Genomic DNA, 22281 nt, shown 5'->3' with positions numbered 1-22281 from the left:
TACATCATATGCCTTGTAAGTACTATAATAATATTCTTCTTTTTATAGTCAGAAGCAAATGACATATCCCCATCCATCTATTCATATCTCTTAATTATAGCACTACTTTCAGTTACTGCTCAGAGTATTAACCTATAATTTATGTTCTACCTGGCTCTAAAAAGGATATGAAGTAACTTAAAATAATACATATGTCAGACATGACAGTGAAAGAGGATTTTTTTAAATGAGACTGGAAATAACTGAATATAATTATTCAAAAGATTTAGGATGAAAAAGTTGTAATAAGTATTATATTTTAGTGCTACCCTTGGCATCTTCTGAAGGACTGCAAAGAGGCAGAAATTTTGCTTGAATGTTTTTTGTTTAAACATTCAAGACTGTTCACTCTTTAGAAATTCTTATCCATCTTTTCAGTTAACTTTTGAGGGGAAAAAATATCCATTTCTTCTTCCTCAAATCTTGGAAGAATAGACTATATCATGAGACAAATGCTAAAATAGGTTCTCTCAATTCCAGAGACTATTTGAGTATTCTTATTAAATGTGCCAATTTTTCTGGAGGTCACTGACTTACATATATCCCTTTTATATCCCTTTCTCATGCTTTACATATAATTTATATAAAAGTTATTTTAGTCTGTAGCTCAAAAGAATTTGAAAGATTTATGATCAATATAAAAATGACTAGGCATGAAAAGAAATTTCACTAGTCTATATACATAAAGTGGAAAAGGTACCACTGAATTACTTGGGTTTGTTTTATGTACATACACATCTTCAATAGGACTGAATTAAATTTTAGAGCTACTTACTCTTAGATAAAGAATATAGAGCAAATGAGATCACTTCTTTTGATGTCTGGAAATGTTTGGTCCTGAAATGCAGTTACTTAGTATTTTAAACTTTCTCTGACACCTGGCATAACTACAAGTTTGTAGCAGGACAACCATCTTAAAGTAATACTTTATAAACCTTAACTATTTTATTTTAAATACATTGTCTAAATTATTTCTCCATTTATGACATGGCCAGAATAAAATAAGAATAGGGGAAAGTAGTTGTTAAAGACAGGAAGCTACATATTAAAATAAATTTTTTCATCACTAAATGAGATTTTATAAACAGAAGCATGGACTTAAAACAAGGCATGCTTACTCAGTTTTGCCAAAATTTTATAAAAATGTGACATATTTATACTAAAACTACTATATAATTCTTAGATTTTAGAAAGCAGTTAATGTCTTTAGCAGATTAAAGCACTATTAAATACAGACATAAGTTGGAAACTGTGGAAACTGAAAGACAATGAACAACAATTAATGTCTATGACAAGGAATAAAGAGCTTAAGGTATTATAAAATTTTCTGTATTTTCTTCTTTTACATAAATCATTTGTGAAAATTGTGCTAAATTTGTTACAGGAGTGATATTAATTAGGACTTATTTTAAAATATAATTTGGAGAACCTCTGTACCCAAATAAAAATGACAAGTATCTGTGCCTGTAAACAAAAATAAGTAAAATTATTTTGCCCAATAAATCTTGAAATTTATGTCAGAAAGAAACTCAATAACCAGCACTTTCTGCCATGAGGAGGTGCGAGAAAAAAAAGAGGCAAGAAGGGGAAGTGCCTTGCATAATTCAACAATGACTGATCTGACAAAGTAAAAATAGTCTGAAATGATTCCAAAGACAAAAGGAATCCTATTTTAATCTCTTCACTACAAAGATTATGATATTACTCTTGGAAAGATGAAAAGAAAATGGGACAGCTGACCATAACATTTTAGAATATATCTAAGCTATTCTAACAAAATATAAGAGAAAATAAAATTGATAAAATATTTCAGTTGTTGTAACACTGACACATGTAAATTAATATTATCCAGCAGAAAGTTTTGAAGTTTATATAGCTCATGTACAACTTATATAGGTCTATGGATAAGCTTTGAATGCCATATGAAAGTTCCTGTCAATAATGTTAGATTTTTTTCTCAATAGATATTTGAATCCCAAGTAAAGGGAGCACACATATTTCAGTGATTAGAAAGTTAAGTTTACTGATCCCATCAAATGAAACTAGTTTTAAATGAGACATCACACAAAAACTACCAGTTTAAAAGCTTTATTGATTTTATCAGTATGAATTAAAATTTCTATGGATGGTGGGAAAAACTTGATAGAGAAAAAATTTAAGTAAATGAGTTTACAGAACAGAAAAGAATTACCAGAGTAATATTCAACTTTAAAGATAATTTAACCATACATTTAGAACAGTATTTTTTTTTTCCAGTACTGGGGATCGAACTCGGGACCTTGCGCTTGTAAGGCAGGCACCGGAACCTCTGAGCTAAATCCCCTAGAATAGTATTATTACAGATAGTATCTTAGTTGTCTCTTCACAGCGGTGACTCTACTCTAATTACTTAACTTTTCTTACTTAACTTTAAGATTCCAACTTCTTATGTGTAAAACAGGAACAGTTCTGTCTCATTTGAGTACCAATGATTAAATGAGAAAACACATGCAAAGCATTAAATAAGTGTTTGGTACACAGCTAATTTAATGAGTGCTTACTATCATTTTATTGCATCATCTCCTTCAAACTATGCCCTGCAAAGCTGTCAAGCAAACCGGGTTTTGCATTTTCAGAGAAAGTATTTCATTTTTAGTTTTTATTATGTAAAAACTAGTCGTATATATTATCACATTTTTTCATCAGTGAAACTGGGCGTTTGCACTAGGCCACATCCCCAGCCCATTTTATTTTGTATTTTGTGATGAGATCTTGCTAAGGTGTCCAGGCTGGGACTGAACCTGCAATCTTCTTGACTCCGTCTCCCAGAGTGCAGGGTTACGGATGTGCGCCACCATGCCGGGCTTTGAACTGCACACTTTTGGACATACAGACCTAACAATGAAGAGGGCTTCTGCGCTGATCCTTGTGAAGCTGATGGGCATTTAACAGTAGCCGACTCGTTTAATCACGTAAAAGTTAACAGTTAGCCACGTGAGTCTACTTACTTGATGAAGATCGTTTCCCAATGCATACTCTGCAAAGTAGCCTGGAGCAGCAGAAGAGGCTCTAATGGCCTGCCACATTTTATATTGACATCCTCCCAAATAATGAGAGTTGATTCCGGGAAAATGACCATAGTTTCTGAACACAAAAGCTTTGGGTGTTATCCCTCTGTTTACTATGGTGCTTACAGCAGCTACCTAGTAAATTAAAAAGTAAACAAGACCACTGTAACAACAATATTTAGGATCTGCAGAAATTAAATACTATTTAGTAGTATGAATGAACAATCTTCACCTCTCCAACAAGATCAATGTGTAACACAGGTATTTTTTATGGACAATACACATAAGGATAGAGACAATTCTGAGAAATGTACTAGAAAAGAACAATAATGATATATCTGACTACATAGTTTGATTTAAAAGGAACATATTTCTAGATCTTTATGACACCGTAGTTTTTATTGTTACTAAAGATGAATAATATATGTATTTTTACTATTTTCACAATACATCATTTTCAAGCAAATCTTTGTTTCTGTGTTCTTTTAAACCACTATGATTTTATTCAAGCTAAAATATAATACTATGCAAACTCTCAGGGCTCTCAAGTCATAGTTATTAAAAGCTTGGTAGCTGGCTAATTTTATTAAGAAACTTTAACATCAATCATTCCAGGTCTCAGATTTATTTGCTGTCCACTGAGTTTAAATAAAACGTGCCATTATTTATTATGATCTGTAATATGAACTTAAGCAGACAAGTACTGAAGCCAAAGTTTTCAGTATCATGTGCCAAGCCCTACCACAGATCTGTTTGCTTTGCTATTTATTGAACAAAGGTTACATCCTAAATTCCTGTAAGTTATTCATCTGTATCCCTAGGCCACTATGGACAAGAGTTGGTCAAACATTAAATACAGGTCTTTACATATCTGGCACAGACTATAGATAAAATTAAGAAATGTATGGGGTGTTGCTTTCATACATTTTATATGATGAAGTACTTTTTGAAGTGATTAAAATTTCACCATATTCACAATATTTTTATTTAAAGGTGATAACTTCTGTAATTGGAAGCAAGCAAGCAGAGTCCAGCAGATACAGGGGAAAATACAAGAGGTGAACCATGCATCCTAGGGTCCCTTCCAAAAGAGCTGAGTCACCCTTTATCAGGGCCTGCGAGGTCCCATGAGTGGCAGGATCTACCCACCACCCCAGCCTCGTCCCACATGCTGCCCATGGATCCTTGACTCCAGTCTTCAAAACTCTTTCAGTTCCTGGAATTCTCCATGGTTCCTCCTACACAAGCCATTCTCTCTGTCCCTTTGCCAGCAATGTCCCTACTCCTCAGCCTTCACAGTGATTCTCACACAGTGGCTTTGCATGGCACTTATTTCAGGAAGTCCTATCTTGTCTGTGTGATTTCATCAATAGCTACATCAGCTTACAGGGCTGTGAACTCCATGTGTGCATTTGCTCACTATGTATCCAACGGGCCTAGCACAGTGGGTGCATAGTATCTGCAGAACGAATGAAAGCATGAAAATGGCAGTTAAACTGCAACAGGAAGAGCTGTATTTTCTTTGGTTTTTCATTACTGCAGCTTGTCATCCAAGAAGAAATACAAGATGCAGAAGATTCCGAGGCATGTAAATTATGTTCCTTAAGCAAATAAGTATTGTTTTAAAAAACAGAACTCAAACAGTACTCAGATCATCAGGTTTCAAATAAATAAATGAAAAGTCACACTGAGACATATCTTTAAAACTGGGATTCTATTTGTACATTAATACAACATATATATCAATGGTACATAAAATTTCTCTTTAAAAATCTAGGGGAAGAAATGTAGTAATCTTCCTTAAATTACTAGATTTGATTAAAATAATTCTCTATATTCAGTTCTAGACTTTCTTAAACTTCTGTGAGATTTTTTACTGGATAGAGAAAAGATCTAATCAACACATCCCATATCTTCACAGAATGATACAATATGTAAAGAATTAATAAAATCTATCAGGTGAAATTCCTAAGACTTGTTCTCCTTAATAAGAAGATCTCAGAGTAAGTGCTTTCACCAGACCTTTTTCCAAATGTTACATTTAGGAGACTCCAAACATACCTTAGGACATGCAGGGTTTCTTGCCGTTTCAATCATTAGTGCAGATCCCATTCTATCCCTTTATTAAATGAGAAGAAAAAAATTGTATCAAAGTGGTTTTATCTCTTAACAATTAGGGAACATACACTGTGTAGTAACTGCTTGCCTATGGCTGTGTTATAGTGCTATGAGAGTCAAAAAAGGAATATAACAATCTCCTCTAAGGATCTCATAACCCAATTAATTCATGTGAAACAATATGCAGTTAATTTATTAATCTCTGACCCAAACTGCAAATGTCAATAGTTCTGAGGTGGATCAATCAATATAGGCTGCAGTAACCAAAAAAAGATATATAGATGCACACTCTCAGTCTGAGAAAGGCACCAAAAGACATCAAGGAAACATACTGAAAGCCAGCATATTTATGGTAAAGAAATAAAAGCAGAATAAATCTATTGTTTCCAGGGCCCTACTGACAGGATGAAGAAGTTGTGTTAAGACCACAAATGTATGCAGACTAAAGCTACCTAAAAACCAAGTCAAGACATTCAGACCTCAACCCTACTTTAATACAGAGGACATACAACTACTGTATGTCCAGGGAGGCAATGTAGAACATGTAGGTATAGAGTCGATGTCTTCAAAACACTGCTTTTATACTCATCTGAGTTGGCATTTGAATCACTGCAACAGTCCAGAAATTGGACAGTAGTTTTAACAACTGCATTATAAGGGAATTTAATTTCAATGAAGTTTTTCTTTCAAATTTAAAAATCACTTTTTCCTGTATTGAACATAAAGACTATGGTTTTAATAAGCTTCTTCTTGAGTAAAGCTATTTTTCTAATGCCATTCTCACACAATAGTCATGTTTTTCAGCTAGTATGCTAGCGAATTTGACATGAAGGTAATATTTACAAATTGTTTAGAGATCTACCCTTTATAAGCTTTTCTAAATATCAGTATAATACTCAGGCAATGTTTTTCAATAGACAAGATTCTTATCTTTCCCAACCTCTTCTTCTTTAAAACAACAAAAAGCAGATTTATAAAATAGGATAGTGAACAATCATTAAAACATGTTTTAAAAATATTAATGACATAAGAGATAATTTGCAATAAACATCAAATAAAAATGCAGGATAGCAAACTACATGTGCATTATCACTCCGATTTTTTTCCCCATTAAGTTTATTGGTACATTTTAGGTATAAAATAGTTACATTCATCATTGGGATCTTGTACCATTACATGAGTATCTTGGTTCTTATTTTTTCCCCTTCCCCTGCCCTCCCTTCACCTCCTCCACCCTTCTCTATTTACAAAGACTTTGTTTCCATTTTTTCCTTTTCTCATATTTTCTTTTCCCTTCTTTCCTTTCCCCTACCCACTCCCCCCACTTCCCCTGCTCTTTTGAACCTGTTCTTCCTATTACACAATATCAATTATACATTTTTTAATTACAATATCAAAATTTAGAGGACATTACCACAGGTTTTATAGAATTTAAAAGGATATAGAAAGCATATTACAAAAATCTTTTTTGAAATAAACTTGACAACTTCTAAGAAGTACCTTGGAAGACAAATGAATGAAACTGACTCTGGAGGAAATATAAAATTTGAATAGCACCTATTAAAGAAAGTATATTCCTAGCTTGAAAACCTATCTATATGACAACAGTAGGCTCATATACATTTTAACTGATGAATTATATCAAACATTTAAAGCACAAAAAAGAAGGAACACTTCTCCCCTCATTTTAGGAAATCAACATTGTGCTAATACTAAAACTGGATAAAGATAATAGAAGAAAAAAGTATGAAAATAGATAGAAATTTGTTTAACAAAACAAACTATTAGAAGTCAGATCTGGCAGTATGTAGAAAGTGGTTTTGTTATAGGGACAGCAGTATCACCCTGATTTTTAAAGTGAATGATTACATAGACACAACACACACACACACACACCACACACACACACCACACACACACACATTTATTAGTAGGAAATTCTAGACAGAAATGTCAATAGTGGTTTAGTTCCTAGTGGGACTATAGGTTACTTTCATTGTTATATATTCTCTATTTTCATATGATAAATATTTTTAAAAGACATCAATATTTGAACCAATAAATATGCTTCTTATCAATATTGGTATATTCTGAAATGTGGGTAGAAATCTAAAGTTTCCCATCATAGCACTGTTCATAAACACTAAACCTTAAGAACAATATAAATGTCCATAAATATCCTTAGTGGAAATGGTTAAGAAAATATAGTACCACAACTGGAATGTAGTGTAGTCTTTAAAAATATGTCAAGAGATCTTTTAAAAGTTGGGAAAAAAAGGGAAATGATATAAATTTACAACTATAATTTTAGCTATACAAAACATATATACACATGCATATAATCTTGACAAAACCAGAAGGAGATCTACTCACTGCAAGATCTATAGCTTTGAGCAATAGGATCATGGTTGATTTTAAGTTTCTACTTTATGGTTATATTTTTGGCTTTGTAGTATTTGGAAAGAATTTTAAAATTATAAAATGTTTTAGAACATGAGAGAAAGCTGTAACATGTTAAATAAAAACAACAGTACGCAAATATTGTCTATGTACAATACAATCTCATATTTTAAAAACACAATATTGACTTTTACTTGCACATCTCACATCTGTGAACCCAAGGTCCTATGACTAGAATATGACTCATCAAAATAGTAACAGTAGTTATTTCCAATTCATGGGATTAATAAATTAATGTTCTCTGAATTTTTAAAATTATACACATACATAATAGTAACTTTTTTTGGTTTTTGAGACAGTGTCTCACTAGTCCAAGTTGGCCTCAAACTCAGAGCAATTCCCCTGCCTCAGCCTACTGACTGCTAGGATTACAGGTGTGCACCACCATGCCCAGTTAGTAAGAACATTTCTCTTGTTTTGTTTTTTTTTGGTACTGGGGATCGAACTTGAGACCTTGCACTTGTGAGGCAGGAAGTGGCACCACTGAGCTAAATCCCCGGCCCCAAGAACATTTTTTAAAAAGAACAATAACTTACTTAAGAATCTTTTCCCATGTTTGACTGTCATAAAATGCATGGCTCCAACTCATTTTGACTGTGCCAACAATGACGTTCTGTGAAAATACATCTGATCCTAATTTTCGATACAGTTCCTCACATTCATCCAACGGCATATGAAACAATCCCAACATGAAAGCTAATACGGCACCTGAGAGAAAAGATTGTTAGTTTTTATCAGCACCGATGTTACCTACACTTCTGAATATAAGATCTCCTGAGTTACTGACCTGGCTTAAATTCTAGCTATCTCACCTAGAACAGATTACTTAATTTCTCAGAGCCCCAATTTTTTCATTTGTAAAATGGGCATAAAGATCTAGCTCCCAGCCGGGTGTGATGGCGCATGCCTGTAATCCTAGCACTCAGGAGGCTGAGGCAGGAGGATCACTGCAAGTTCGAGGCCAGCCTGAGCTACGTAGTGCATTCAAGGCCAGCCTGAATTAGAGTGGGACCCTGTCTCAAAAAAAGAAAAAAAAAAAGATCAAGCACCCTACTTAACATTATCTATCTTTTATTTTAATCTTTAACTTTGGGTTTGTCATATAACAGGAACTATGCACTATTTAAGCTTGTGTGTCTGATTTATCTCACTTACCATTAGGGAAGGGACAGGGAGGAGAGGGAAAGGGGATGAAAAAAACCCAAGATATGTCATGTCCATGCACAAACTCCACACAAGGAATGTAAACATTATGTACTGCAAAGATGCACTAATAAAAATAAAATGGGGATAAATAATAACTAAAATGTGTAAGTTCTTTGTACCCAGCTAACACATGTAAAAAGTTTTACTGGGTCCCAAAAAGGTCTAAATAAATGCTAGCCCCAAGATGATGATGATAATTTTAAAATATTTTAAAATGTTGCTTACGCTAAATTAAATAATATATAAGACTGAGACCACGGTAGAAAATGGCCCAACATTAATAAATTACTTAGTTTTAGTCAGAGAATACAGTATATTAAAAACTCACCAATTTATTAAGCAATTATTACTTCAGGTTGGTCCTAGAACCGATGTAATTAAAGAAACTGGTTACTCTGGGATGTCCTTTTAAATACTTATCTCATATACTAGCTGTAATGGGTAGGACACACTGCCATCTAGTGGGTCTAACTGGTCTAACCCTGCAGGAAGAGAAGAGAGCTTTGGGGAATGGAGAGCCCGCAAAGGCGGGCTCATTATTTCCACCAAACCTAAGATGGCAACAAAACACAAGGGAAAAATAAGAAATCACTACCATAATGTCTAAATGTTTAACTTATTTTATTATAATTGGTATTCCAGTAAAAGATCAGGCAGGTTATGTTTTAAAAATATACTGTTATGGCATAACTATATAATTGGGATTTTTTTTAATTTGTAGAAATTTTCTAATTGACACAACAAATAACTTGCAAATAAGTTATTTGTTTTTAAATAGACCTACTATAAAGATGCACAGATATTTAAAAAACTGAATTTTATTACCAGTGAGATATTACTTTAAACTTATACTGTACTAACCACAGGTGCAAACAAATAGAGTATAAAAAAAGGAAAAAAGGAAAAGAAAGTTACCATACAAGTTAACATCAGTGAAAACAAGGCACAATGAAAAAGATAAATACAGAAATGTACATTTTACATAACTGATCCTTCACTTCATAAATGAATCTTTGAGTTGAGATTCTCTTTACTGACCTTTCACCTAACCATGGAGCCAAAGCAAGAAGTTAGCTTCTAATATGTTTAAATGTTTGAATTCCCAGGGCCATTCCAAATTTAAGAGAAATGATCAGGATAATATTTCCAAAAGAACACTGTAGTATTAGGAAATGTCTCTTTAAGAAGTTTCCAGGGCCAGGGGTTTAGCTCAGTGGCACCGTGCCTGCCTCGCAAGTGCAAAGTCCTGAGTTTGATTCCCCATACAAAAAAAAAGTTTCCAGAGTTAAAATCAACTTAGGATCTATGTATCATTTTCCTATTTTGAGAGTCACATTTTCAACATATTAAAATAGCTGAAGATCCTCTGTAGAGAAATCTGGTCTACTTGCTTTAATCCAACATTTTCTATTCTGAGAAAGTAGTGCTACAGTGATCCCTTACACCAATGGATTCCTCGGGTTTTAAAATCATCCCTAAATGGAGCAGTTGCTCCATTTAGTCATGACAACTGAGCATCAATTAACATGCTTTTTGGGAATATCTGTCATATTCAAAACTAATGATGTAGAGAAATCATTTGATTGTTTGTAATGCCCTTCAGAACTACTACTGTAATTTAACAGAAGAAGAAAAAGAAATAGGTATAAAATCTATGAAGTGTAAATGAATGTCAAGTGAGAAACTCAAGTCAAACAGTAAAACTCAAAGTAACAATCATGCTAAATTCTTTAACTTTTTTTTTTTTTTTTTTGGTACTGGGGATTCAACACAGGTCCTTATGCTTGTGAGGCAGGCGGAGGAACTGCTGAGCTAAATCCCTGGCCTTAAATTCTTTCTATACAAAACAAAATCTTATTATATGTAATCACTAGCAATATATAAAAGTAGCTTTCTAAAAACGATTCTCAAATTTACCAATTTAGATTCCAGTTTCAAATGACCACATAAAAATGATGTATGAAGCAATTTCCTCATTGAGAGACACCCCTCACAAAAGAGTGAAACCTTATCCATTTTAGATTTTTCTATTGGTTCAAATACAGTGAGTACTTTTCTTCCTTTTATTTCAACACTGTCTTTACAATGACAATTCCATAACACAATAGTAATTTGTCTCACCAATGTGGCTTAATGAAAACATACTATAAAAGTACATTAAAAATCTATTTCTGAATGTTAATCACAGTAAACATTTTAAAAAGTTCATTAAACAAACCAAAGGATGATCATTATAAAAACGGGAAATACCCATCATTTCAGAAAATGACCCATGATATTAAGTCCAACTGTTAATGTTTTATTCCTTAATGTGCTGCTAGAATGCACCACTTCTGTGTTGTTAATAAAATTACCTGTGCTTACACCACAAATGTAGTCAAAGAGCTGATGAACTGGCTTCTGAGTTAGTTCAACTAATTTCCGCAGTGTCTGAAGAGCAACCACACCCCTGTAGAAAAGATTAAATGTAAAGTGGGAACTCCTGTTTCAAGGAATATCAATTCAAGTTACTGAATCAAACAATTCTATAAATTGCTTTTGTAGCTTATACGCTAACATGAAAACTAGTAATATAAATTAGCACTGCCTGACCAAAAATGAGAATCACTGTTGAAAATCCAGAACCTACATGATATAAAACCTGTGCAATGGGAGTACATTTAAAAATTTAAATTAGTATCTTTAAAAATACTAATACAACAATGTGCAGATGTATTTTTAAAAAACATCTCAACTCTAGGCAGGCATGGTGGTGCATGTTACATTCAGGAGGCTGAGGCAACAGGATCGCTGTGCCCAGCCTGGGCTAAATAGTCATCAGTTCAAGGCCAGCCTGAACTACATAGTGAGACCCTGTCTCAAAACAAACAAACAAACAAACTCAACTCTAGAACACATTTAAAACTTCTTGTTAGATTTGGGATGACAGTCACTGGTTTCTTCTCTTATCAATATACTTGGTCACCTATGCTTCTATGTATTTGTGTCCTGTATGTTTCACTAGTCACATATTTAAGTTCCTATTTAGTCACTTCTAAAAATTCAATAAACTTAGGCTATTAGGGCATATTAATTAATGCTGCTGACTTTGATAATTTCTAGAACTTTGCCTAAGATAGTAAATAGCTTCATGAGAGAATGCGAAAAGATGAAAAGTCCTTGAGATGTAGGGGTGTTATCATGTGGACAATTCTTAAAGAGGAAACAATGAAAAATTCCATTTCCAATACAAAAAGTGAGGCAGGTCAGTTCTACAATACAATGTTACATGGCGCCATAAAATAAAATTCAGAACTTTAAATTATTTTAAAGTCATCAAGAAATATTCTAAGAATAAAGTAAAAAACTAAAGACAGTGATTTTTTTTTTTTTATGGTAACAAAGAATGTGAATTTGAGAATAAGATGGCCTATGAGAAACATTATTAATTCAAAGTGGTACATGAAGAATTAAAGATAATACCAAATAAAATATTTAACAATGTGATCTCTATGATTTTTTCTGTATATATCACACAGAAAACATTTGATGAAAATATTAAAATAATCTTGAAGTTTTTAGCTATGTTTTTTTTTTCTTTTTTTGGTACCGGGGATCGAACCCAACTTGGAATCTTGCGCTTGCGAGGCAGGCAGCGGCACCACTGAGCTAAATCCCCAGCCCCCATTTTTTTCTTTTTTTGTTTACCTGAGTTTTTCTAACCACTTACATAATCGGGGAAAAACTTATTTTAAAATGAAATATTTATAAGTTAATTCAAATATATATATATACATAGTTACCAGGTTGATACTATTTGCCTAACACTTTCTCCAAGGTTGTTACACACTTGTCCCCACACACATCTATTACATGGTTTCTTTTACTCAGAGCCCTCATACCTTCCTGCCTTCCACACAAACCTCCCCCTGTGGCTGCTTGTTTGCATTTCCTCAACAGCAGCACCTGTGACTCTGGGCTGGCTAACTCTTTGCTTCAGGGAGACGGTCTATGCATCACAGGGTGTTCAGCAACTGCGCTCGTCAAATGAGATGTCAGTGGATGTCCTCCAGTGTGACAACAAAACATGTCTCCAGACAACGCCAAGTGTCCTCCATGGGATAACATTACCTCCACTAGAGGATCACTCGTCCAAACTTAGCTTCATCCTAACACACTCCTACATTTTCCTAAATTTCTTCCCCCTATGACTAATAAAACTCTTATTCTATAAGATTATATATTTATTAGTCACAAATGTCTTTTCACCATATCTCTCACTTTAGCTATCTGAATGTCCTTCAATATCCTTTTTTCTATACTTAAATATTTCTTTTAAAAAAAATTAGTCATGATCATTCTTTAAAATACCACTATCAGACTCTATTCTTTTACTTTTATAATCACAGTTCTCATTACTACTCAATAAATTTCCCAAGTTATTTTCTCCTCGAGAATGCAAAAGAGGATTCTTCCTGCTCCTTGGAAAAATGCCTTACTCATTTAACTACCACTTTCCCTACTTCTTGTCATAAGGAACTGATTCTATTAACTATAATGATTTTCTCCGATTTGTTACCATTTAATACAACACATGGGTGATGCATACCTTCTTGGATTATTTCACTTCCCTAAGAAATATCTACCGAGATCTAAGATGCTGGCTTTTTGCCATTTGAATACTTCTATGCAGAAGCATGTAACCTTACATCTAACATGCCTAAACTAAGAACTCTTTCCCAACACCATTCACCTCCTGTCTCTGTAATTCTGTCCCAGTCACCCACAGAGTTTATACTTAGAATGATCTTGATCTGTTTCTAGTGTATCTGGTCTCCCTTTTTCTTCAAAAAAAATTTTTGTGTTATCTTTCCTTCCTCCTGCAAAATTCCCATTGCCAGCATTCTAGTACTTTAGTAGATTTTTAAATAGCCTCTTATCACTCAATCCTTCTTTCACATTAGTGTCACACTGTAAAGGACTTGAGTGACAGGTAAGACTGGGGAATTTAACAAAAGATAAGGGTAGTACTTGGCATAGAGAAGCCTGGCTGGCAAGGTAGGTCTAGAGAACAAAAGCAGAGAAGGTAAAGCAAAGAACAGTAGGCAAGGCACACCCGATACACCTCAAGGGTCAGGGCAGAGATGGCAGGAACTAAAGCCCAAGCTGGAAACTATGAGAGGAAAGTTCCAAAAAACCAAGCCATCAATCTAAGTAACACAATGGCAGAAATCTGATAAACTATGACAGAGTAAGCATGGATAGTCTGCCAGAAGTAAAAATGAAGACTGATGGTGACATTATCTCCAGAGAAAGAATGCATTTATTTCTGGTAAAGTACCCAAACACAAGGGGCAAGGAAGTTATTGATATGGACTCTTGTGAGAGCCATCACCTCATTAAGTGACTAGATAACTAATATGGTTAAGATAAATGTAACCAAAAAAAGCTAAAGTTATAAAACATTGCCAAGATTTTAAGAGAATAATAGTTGAAGCTTCTAAACTAACAAAAAGGTCTAAAAAAGGTCAAACTAAGATATAAACAAAATCAAAAAAAGGTGATTCAAGCATATGTTATTTGCTTAGACTTGAAGTTACAAATTTTAAAAATGATTTCATGTTTCATTTTAAAAATCTGATTTTATGATGATACAATTTAATCAAGTCTGTTTTTGAAGAATCACTAAAGCTTGAATTGCATCTGTAGTTGTTAAAGATAATGTTTCTAACCTTACCTTGTTCCTCCACCATCAATTGTGAGAATTCGGATTCCTCTCCCTTTCACTGGGTCCACATAACCAATTAAGGCCAAAATTTCTCTAACTGCAGCCTGAAGAGTTTCATCTTTAACTTGTCTCAGTCGTAATAAATATGGTATAATTCTTTCCTATATTGAGAGGAACAATATTTTTGTTGCTTTTGACAATCAAGAATGAAACTGTATGATTAAATTGGGGTTTTTTTGGTCTTTTTTTTGGTATCAGGGATCTAACTCGGGTCCTTACACTTGCAGGGCAGGCAGCAGACTGTACGATTAAATTTAACTAATACAAGTAGGTCATGAAAATTTTAGGCTTTCAAACATGAAAAGATCATGAAATTAAAAATAGCACTGGTGCTGGGCATGGTGGTACATGCCTGTAATCCCAGCACTCAGGAGGTTGAGGCAGGAGGATTGCTCCAAGCACGAGGCTGGCCTGGGCCACATAGTAAGTCCAATGACAGCCTGAACTACAGTGAGACCCTGTCTCAAAAAAAAAAAAAAAGAAGAAGAAGAAAAATAAATTTAAAAAAATAAAAGAAACTAGCATTGGCTTCATATATGAATTTTATCTCCTGGTTTTTTTTTGTTTTTTTTGTTTTTTTTTGGTGCCGGGGATCGAACTTGGGTTCTTGCGCTTGCGCAGCAGATGGAAAAACCACTGAGCTAAATCCCCAGCCCTCTCCTGTATTAACAGAGTAGTTATATAGTATAAAAACTTACATTACAATTAAGAAAAACAGGCAATTCAATTAATATACTGACACTCCTATTTTACAAATGTTTAACCTCAAAATACAGGTATTAGTATTAGCATCATTTATATCATAGAAAAGGAATCTATTAGAATAATGTACATCATAGAATAAATGGAGCAATTATTGAATATACAATTACATGTATGATAAAAAACACAAACATTTTCAACTAAAAACAAAGGCCTTGCCATTTCCATTTATTAGTATTTTTAGTCCAAGGCAAAACCTGATTAAGTAAATCAGAAATTACCTTGACCGCTACTCCTTTTCCTTCAGGAAATTCTAGAAGATGAAAAGTCAGTTCTTCAACCCTAGTAATGCAGAGCTTTGGGTCTGCTGTTCTTCTTAATGCCTGAACTAACGCCCGGGTTCTATTATCAATACTCACTCTTGCAATAATCTACAAAGACACATTAAATATACGTGATTAGGATATGACACTGTTTTACCAAATGGTTAATGCTTCATTAGAATATGAAACTTATAAATTTGACAAAATTAATACAACTTAAAACCATACTGAATAACAACTTGCCTTTTCTCGTTGAAGAGATAAATGCTTTTTCTCCTCTGCATTTTTGTCCTTGCTGACAGCCTGCTCAGTTTTAGCAGGCTCTTCTTGTTCTTCTGACTGACTCTTGGAGTCACACTTTAATTTGGGGACTAGTCCACCAATATAGCCACCTACTAAGGCCTGAACACCTTCTGTGGGCCGAGAAAGAAAGTTAGCGATGCTCTGTTTAGTGGACACTGGGAGAACCTCCGGCACCCCACTTGGACTTGCAGGCTTGGCCAAGGTTCCTGTGGAAGACTGTGAGCCCAACTCATTAGTCTGGGGGCCAGGACCTCGAGAACTGGGTTTCCCTTCTTCAACCTTCTCAGTTTTGAGTTCTGCTTTATCCTGAAAATGTTTATTTTCCTTTGTTTGAGACATTTTTTCCTCACACTTGAAGTATGAATTAATATGATTTGATAAAAAGTAGAACGATTCTCCAAATTTTGTGGTTATACTACTTGTGTAACGAAAAAGGCTTTGTTTACCTGTATCTGCTTTATCTACTAAGTGACTTTTCTCTTCTGCAAAAGGACTCTTTTCTGTTGATCTGTCACTGTATTTCTTCAGAAATGTGATGGCTTGTTTAGTATTTTTCTGTTTCAACCAGCCACTATCTGATACTTTTCTTAATATTGGAAAATTTGGCTTAAATTGAGCTAAACGTGAAATCATTTCATTTTGACTGCCAAAAACAGCCTTTGAAACAGAATTCAAAGTACTTTTAATTCGGGACAAACGAATGGTCACTTTTGTAAGTCCCTTGGGAGCAGAAGTGCTACGTTTCCAAATGCTAACATGGTTGCGTGGAAAATAACAGTGCTTACTGTAAGAATATGCTTCACTTCTGGCCCATTTACATTTTATTCTGCTTGTATGAAAACCTCTTTGTAGACTGATATGGCTTATCCTCCAGTAATGTCTAGGTGAACACACAAAATGCAGCTGCTTGCTTCTCTGCTTTCCACAAAGACTTCTTGCATTACTAAGGAGGTAAATATATATATCTATGGTCAAATTAATAGACATAACTTAAAAATCATTTATTTTCTATGTGACATTTTCTCACTTCATTCCTCAATGCTTCACTTATGAAAAGAAGGAGTCATGGTCTTACCTAAAATGGAAAAAAAGAAAAGAAAAAGAAAAAATAATTAGGATTCAAGTTAAAATCAAAATTGGGTAAAATATAAAATACAAGGATATCTGAACTACATTTAGCAAACTGTCTCAAAAAAAGATTATTTCAATATGGCTACATAGATTTCATTTTTAAATAGAAAATAATTCACCTTTCAGTGTACAAGTCAAAAAGAAAAACCGAGCAGTATTGAGGAGGGATAAAAAAATCAAGACAGGCAGAAAAATGACAAGGTAAATCCTAATTTCACTTTTAAGACTACAACTTTGGGACAATCAAAGTTACTCAAGGTCATCCATATCTGTGCTCCCTAGGCCTATTTATGCCTCTTTTCTTCTGGGCCTATCACACCCCAAATCCCTTAAAGATACTTTAAACTCCTGCATTAACTAAGGTGATAAAGTAAAGGGCAGAAACTTGACCTTAAAATAGGCAGATTTACAGGCATCTTAATCTTAGTTCACTCATCTTTCTTTTTAAAAATTTTTATCAGGATATGTTTGCAGTACATAATGATTACACTCGTTTTATAAAAAAATGCAACTGACTGGGCCATGCATTCTTCCCATAAATGGGCCATCCTTTTACCTGTAAAAGAAGCTATTTCTTTCTTTTTTTTTTTTTTGGTTCTGGGGATCGAACTCAGGTCCTTGCGCTTGCACAGCAGGTGGCGAAACCACTGAGCTAAATCCCTGGCCCTGAAAGAAGCTATTTCTGCCTGTGCGTGGGCCATCTTTTTTTCCTGTAAACCAAGCCCAAATTTTCTAAAGATTCTATTCACAAAAAACCTTGAACAAAATATTAGCAAATCAAATCTAACAATGTATCAAAAGAATTATACTATGATCAAGTGGAATTTACCTCAGGTATACAGACTAGTTATATGAAAATGAACAAACATAATTTACTACATCAATGAGCTAAAAAAAAAAAAAGAACAATCATGATCCTATCAATAGCTGCAGAAAAAGCATTTGACAAAATCCAACACTCATTCATTGTTAAAAACTCTCGTAAACTGGAAATACAAGGGAACTGATACAGTATACCAAAAAAAAACCCCCCACCGGAAAAGAATAAAATCCTATAGCCACTATCATACTTAGTGAAAACTAAAAGCTTTCTCACTCAGATGAAGAGTAAGTCAACATGTCCCTCTTACCATTGCTTTTTATCATTGTATTGGAAGTCCTACCTAATACATGAAGACATGAAAAGGAAATAAAAGGTATACAAATGGGAAGAATGAAACAAAAACTTTGTTTAGTTGTAGACAACACAACTGCCCATACAGAAAATACAAAAGAAGCTGGGCATGGTGGTAATCCCAGCACTCAGGAGGCTGAGGCAGGAGGATGGCTGTGAGTTCCAGGACAGCCTGGGCTACACAGTGACTTCAACACCAGCCTGAACTACATAGTGAGTCCTGTCTCAAAAAAAAAAAAAAAAAAAAAAAGAACTGACATCTAAAACATACAAAGCATACTTAAATAAGCATATAAAAAATGAACCATATAACACAGCCTCAAGAAAATGCAAATTCAAACACCAGCGTGATACCACTATACACCTATTAGAAAGGCCAGAAATCAGGGTGCTGACACCACCAAGTACTAGGGAGGATATGGAGGAACAGGAACCCTTACTGATTGCTGACCGAGTACAAAATGGTGCAGCCGTTGTGGAGAACAGCGTGGCAGTTTCTTTTAAAACTAAACATGCTTTTATCATATGATCCAGTAATTGTACTCCTTGGTATTTACCCAAAGGATTTGAAGACTTACGTCCACACTTATGTCTTGTATGTGAATGTTTTTTAACAGCTTTATTCATAAATGTTAAACTTGGAAGCAACCAAGAGGCCCCTTGGTATGTGAATGCACAAATTGGGGCACAGTATCCCCTCCTGTGCACAGGGTATACATTTCAAGACTCCCAGTGCATCCCTGAAACTACAGATAGTATGAACCCTATATACACTATGTCTTTTCCTATACACATTGTAAGTGGAACATACAGTGGAACATCCAGTGGTAAAAAGAAATAAGCTATCAATACATGGAAAGACATGGAGGAAACTTAAATGCATATTACTATGTGAAGAAGCCCAACAGAAAGACTACATATTGGGCTGGGGATTTATTAGCTCAGTGGTTCCACTGCCTGCCTCGCAAGCTCAAGGTCCCAAGTTCGATCCCCAGTACCCCTCCCCCCAAAAAGACTACATATTGTATGTCTTGGTCTATTTGGGCCACTACAACAAAATACTATAGTTCTGGAAGCTGGGAAGTCCAAGATTAAGTCACTGGCACTAGCAGGTTTAGTCTCTGGCTAGGGATCGCTTTCTAGTTCATAGACGATGTTTCCACTTGTGTCTTCACTTGGAAGAAGGAACTAGTTAGCTCTTGAGTCTTTTTTCAAAAAGGGCATTAATCCTATTCATGACCTTATCACCGCCCAAAGGCTCGACTGCCTAATACCTTCACCTTAAATGTTAGGATTTCAACATAGGTTTTGGGGACACAAACAGACCATAACAGTAAGATTCCAAACATAGGACATTCTCAAACAGTTAAAAGCATAAGGACAAGCCAGGCATGGTGGCACACACCTGTATTCCTAGCACTTGAGTGGCTGAGTCAGGAGGATCACCATGAGTTCAAGGCCAACCTGGGCTACACAGTGAGTTCAAGCCCAGCCTAAACTACATAATAGACCTTGTATCAAAAAACCAACTCCCCCCAAAGCAGCAATTTAAGAAATTCATCTTGTGTAAAGATGAGAAGGGAAGTAGATAACAGTAAAATTACAAGCAAACAAAAAAGCATGTAGGAAAGCACACAGAGTATGTTCAGAAATTGTAAATTAGTACATATAGTTTTACTGCAGGACCTAAAAAGATATGAGGAAATGGTATAAGATGATACTGAGAAAGACAGAACCAAGAACTCAGAATTACTGAGAATATGACACTAGGAATTAAAATCTCCTTTCTCAACTGCATATGCCAATATTATTTTGAAACACTCAACTGTACGAGGGAAGGAGATAAAAGGTGCAAACCTGTCTGCCTTCTTGGCTCTTCTGAGCTTTTCAGGGCTTGCAGACAATGTCAAGAGCCTAAATTAAAAGCCCCGCAATCCCCACCACACAGAAATACTTCACGGCCTGGCACAGTACATGCCTGTAATCCTAGCACCTGGGAGGCAGACATGGAGGATCACCCCGAGTTTGAGGCCAGCCTGAACTATATAGCAAGAACCTGTCTCAAAACCAAGACAGAGAGAGACAGACAGACAGACAGAGAGAGAGAGAGAGAGAGAGAGAGAGAGAGAGAGAGAGAGAGAGGATGTTCTTCATAAAATAGAGTTAAAGTCCCTGTGGTCCTTGTAGATAAACAGCCATGCTCAAAACCAATAGAAAGAAATCTACAAACTGAACTTCAGGCAAGGATCTACAGTCATACCACCCTCATGGTGCCATGCAAATGAAAACTGCTCAGATCTGGTGAACTACATGGAACCCCAGCACTCAACTGAAACCACCAAGTAAGGACACTGCCAAAGCCCAGGGCAATGGGACTCCCACACCAAGCAAGGACAATGAACATTAACTCAGAAAGATTACAAAACATGCAAGGAAATGAACCATCACCTAGACTGACAATAAGCAAATACAGCAGCAGGAAAATGTGTAACCAAGATTTAGAAATAAAAATTTTCTGTTGCCCGCCTCCCAAGCGCAAGGTCCTGAGTTCGATCCCTGGTACCAAAAAAAAAAAAGAAATAAAAATTAAGCGGGTCTAAGATGTTCAAAGACACAACGGAAGAAACTTAAGACAAATTTAAGGAGGGCTGGGGATTTAGCTCAGTGGTTCTGCCGCCTGTCTCGCAAGCACAAGGACTGGAGTTCAGTCCCCGGTACCAAAAAAAAGACAAATTTAAGGGAATAGTATTACATAATGATAAAAAGGGACATTAATAACTAATACAATGTCATCAGAATGAGAAGTGCCATGAATTAAAGCAAGAGGTAGGTTATTTTAGATGTATGGTCAAAAGTGGTAAACCGGGCCAGGGATTTAGCTCAGTGGCACCGCACCTGCCTGGCAAGTGCAAGGTCCTGAGTTCGATCCCCAGTACTGGAAAAAAAAAGTGGTGAACTGACATTTTAGTGAAGATCTGAATCAAGCGAGGAAGCAAATTATTAATGAGAAATTAATAGCAAATTATTAAATTATCAAGAATCTGAGGAAAAAATTCTAGGCAGAGGGAAACTGAGCAACTCTGGAGACAGAAATGAGCTTTTTATATTCAGAACATTAAGGACAAGGTGACTGAACAGGTCCAAGACTGAAGCTGAAGATAGCACTGTTAAGCCTACACAATGATAAAGGACTGCATTGTTTCAAAAAGACACCAACATCAGAGGGGAAATGTGGGATGGGCCTGTAATTTCAGCACTCTGGGAGGCTGAGGCAGGAAGAATGCCAAATTCAAACCCAGACCGGGCAATTTAGGAACTCAGACCACGTCTCAGATAAAAATTTAGAAAGGGATAGGAATGTAGCTCAGTGTGAAGGTCCTGGGTTCAATCCTTAGTACTGCCAAAAAACAAAAAAAAGAAAAAGGGGGAAAAATATATACACACACAATCATTATGACTAATTATGCATACATCTATCAATCTTGCACTGAAATATAGAATATAAAACCCCAAAATGGGAACCACTACAGGAAGATAATTTTATGATCAAATTGAAAGATTTTAATATACTCCTTTCAAAACCAATGGTCAAGCAAAACTTACAAAAATAGCAATCATTAACAATTAACAAGTTCATTTTTTTTGTTACCAAATGACGACACTCGTAAATGCAAAGTGTTCTGAAGGTAAATTCAGTCATAACAAAGGCTAAGAGTGCAAAAATAGGGAGAATGTAAAATGAGAAAGGCTTGATCAACTGAGAAAAGAGAAGGGAAGAATAGCAATAGGGTAAAACAATGGAGGGGTAAGTGGAAGGCAGGTGTTGACCAACCTCTGGGAAAAGGAATGGAGTTTTAACCAGAAGAATTAAGGAAATTTCTGGGTGGAGGCCCAAATGTGGATGGAAAGAATGATTTACAAACATCACTTACTTATTGCAATAATAAAGCCAAAAAGATAATAAAATGTCTGAATTAAGTAACAGTACTAGGATAGAGAAGAGGGCTACTG

The 22281-nt window shown here is 35.1% G+C and overlaps 1 protein-coding gene across 7 annotated transcripts in view; it reads right to left on the bottom strand.

Annotated features, from left to right (window-relative positions):
* The window catches only part of Pnpla8 (patatin like domain 8, phospholipase A2), a 50226-nt gene that overhangs the window by 25891 nt on the left and 2054 nt on the right, over window positions 1-22281 (bottom strand). For 5 of the 7 annotated variants that reach the window (XR_015449280.1, XR_015449281.1, XR_015449282.1 and 2 more), the window contains exons 2-8: window positions 15906-17040; window positions 15621-15770; window positions 14587-14738; window positions 11225-11319; window positions 8201-8372; window positions 5148-5205; window positions 3027-3221 (exon numbers count right to left, since the gene is read on the bottom strand). Coding sequence is in view for 2 of the 7 variants with exons in the window: in XM_021253904.2 (XP_021109563.1) it covers window positions 3027-3221; window positions 5148-5205; window positions 8201-8372; window positions 11225-11319; window positions 14587-14738; window positions 15621-15770; window positions 15906-16952 (1869 nt within the window). In the remaining 5 variants the exon portion in view is untranslated. The remainder of the gene's footprint in view (window positions 1-3026; window positions 3222-5147; window positions 5206-8200; window positions 8373-11224; window positions 11320-14586; window positions 14739-15620; window positions 15771-15905; window positions 17041-22281) is intronic. The other 2 variants (XR_015449284.1, XM_087206492.1) reach the window with 1 other exon arrangement.

The sequence above is a fragment of the Heterocephalus glaber genome, unplaced genomic scaffold, assembly GCF_053883595.1.
Source record: "Heterocephalus glaber isolate CG9 unplaced genomic scaffold, H.glaber_assembly_v1.0 deba00000676, whole genome shotgun sequence".
In the NCBI taxonomy this organism is placed as follows: Eukaryota; Metazoa; Chordata; class Mammalia; order Rodentia; family Bathyergidae; genus Heterocephalus; species Heterocephalus glaber.
Note: the sequence above shows the minus strand (reverse complement) of the source record. Positions and strands in the feature narration are given on the sequence as shown.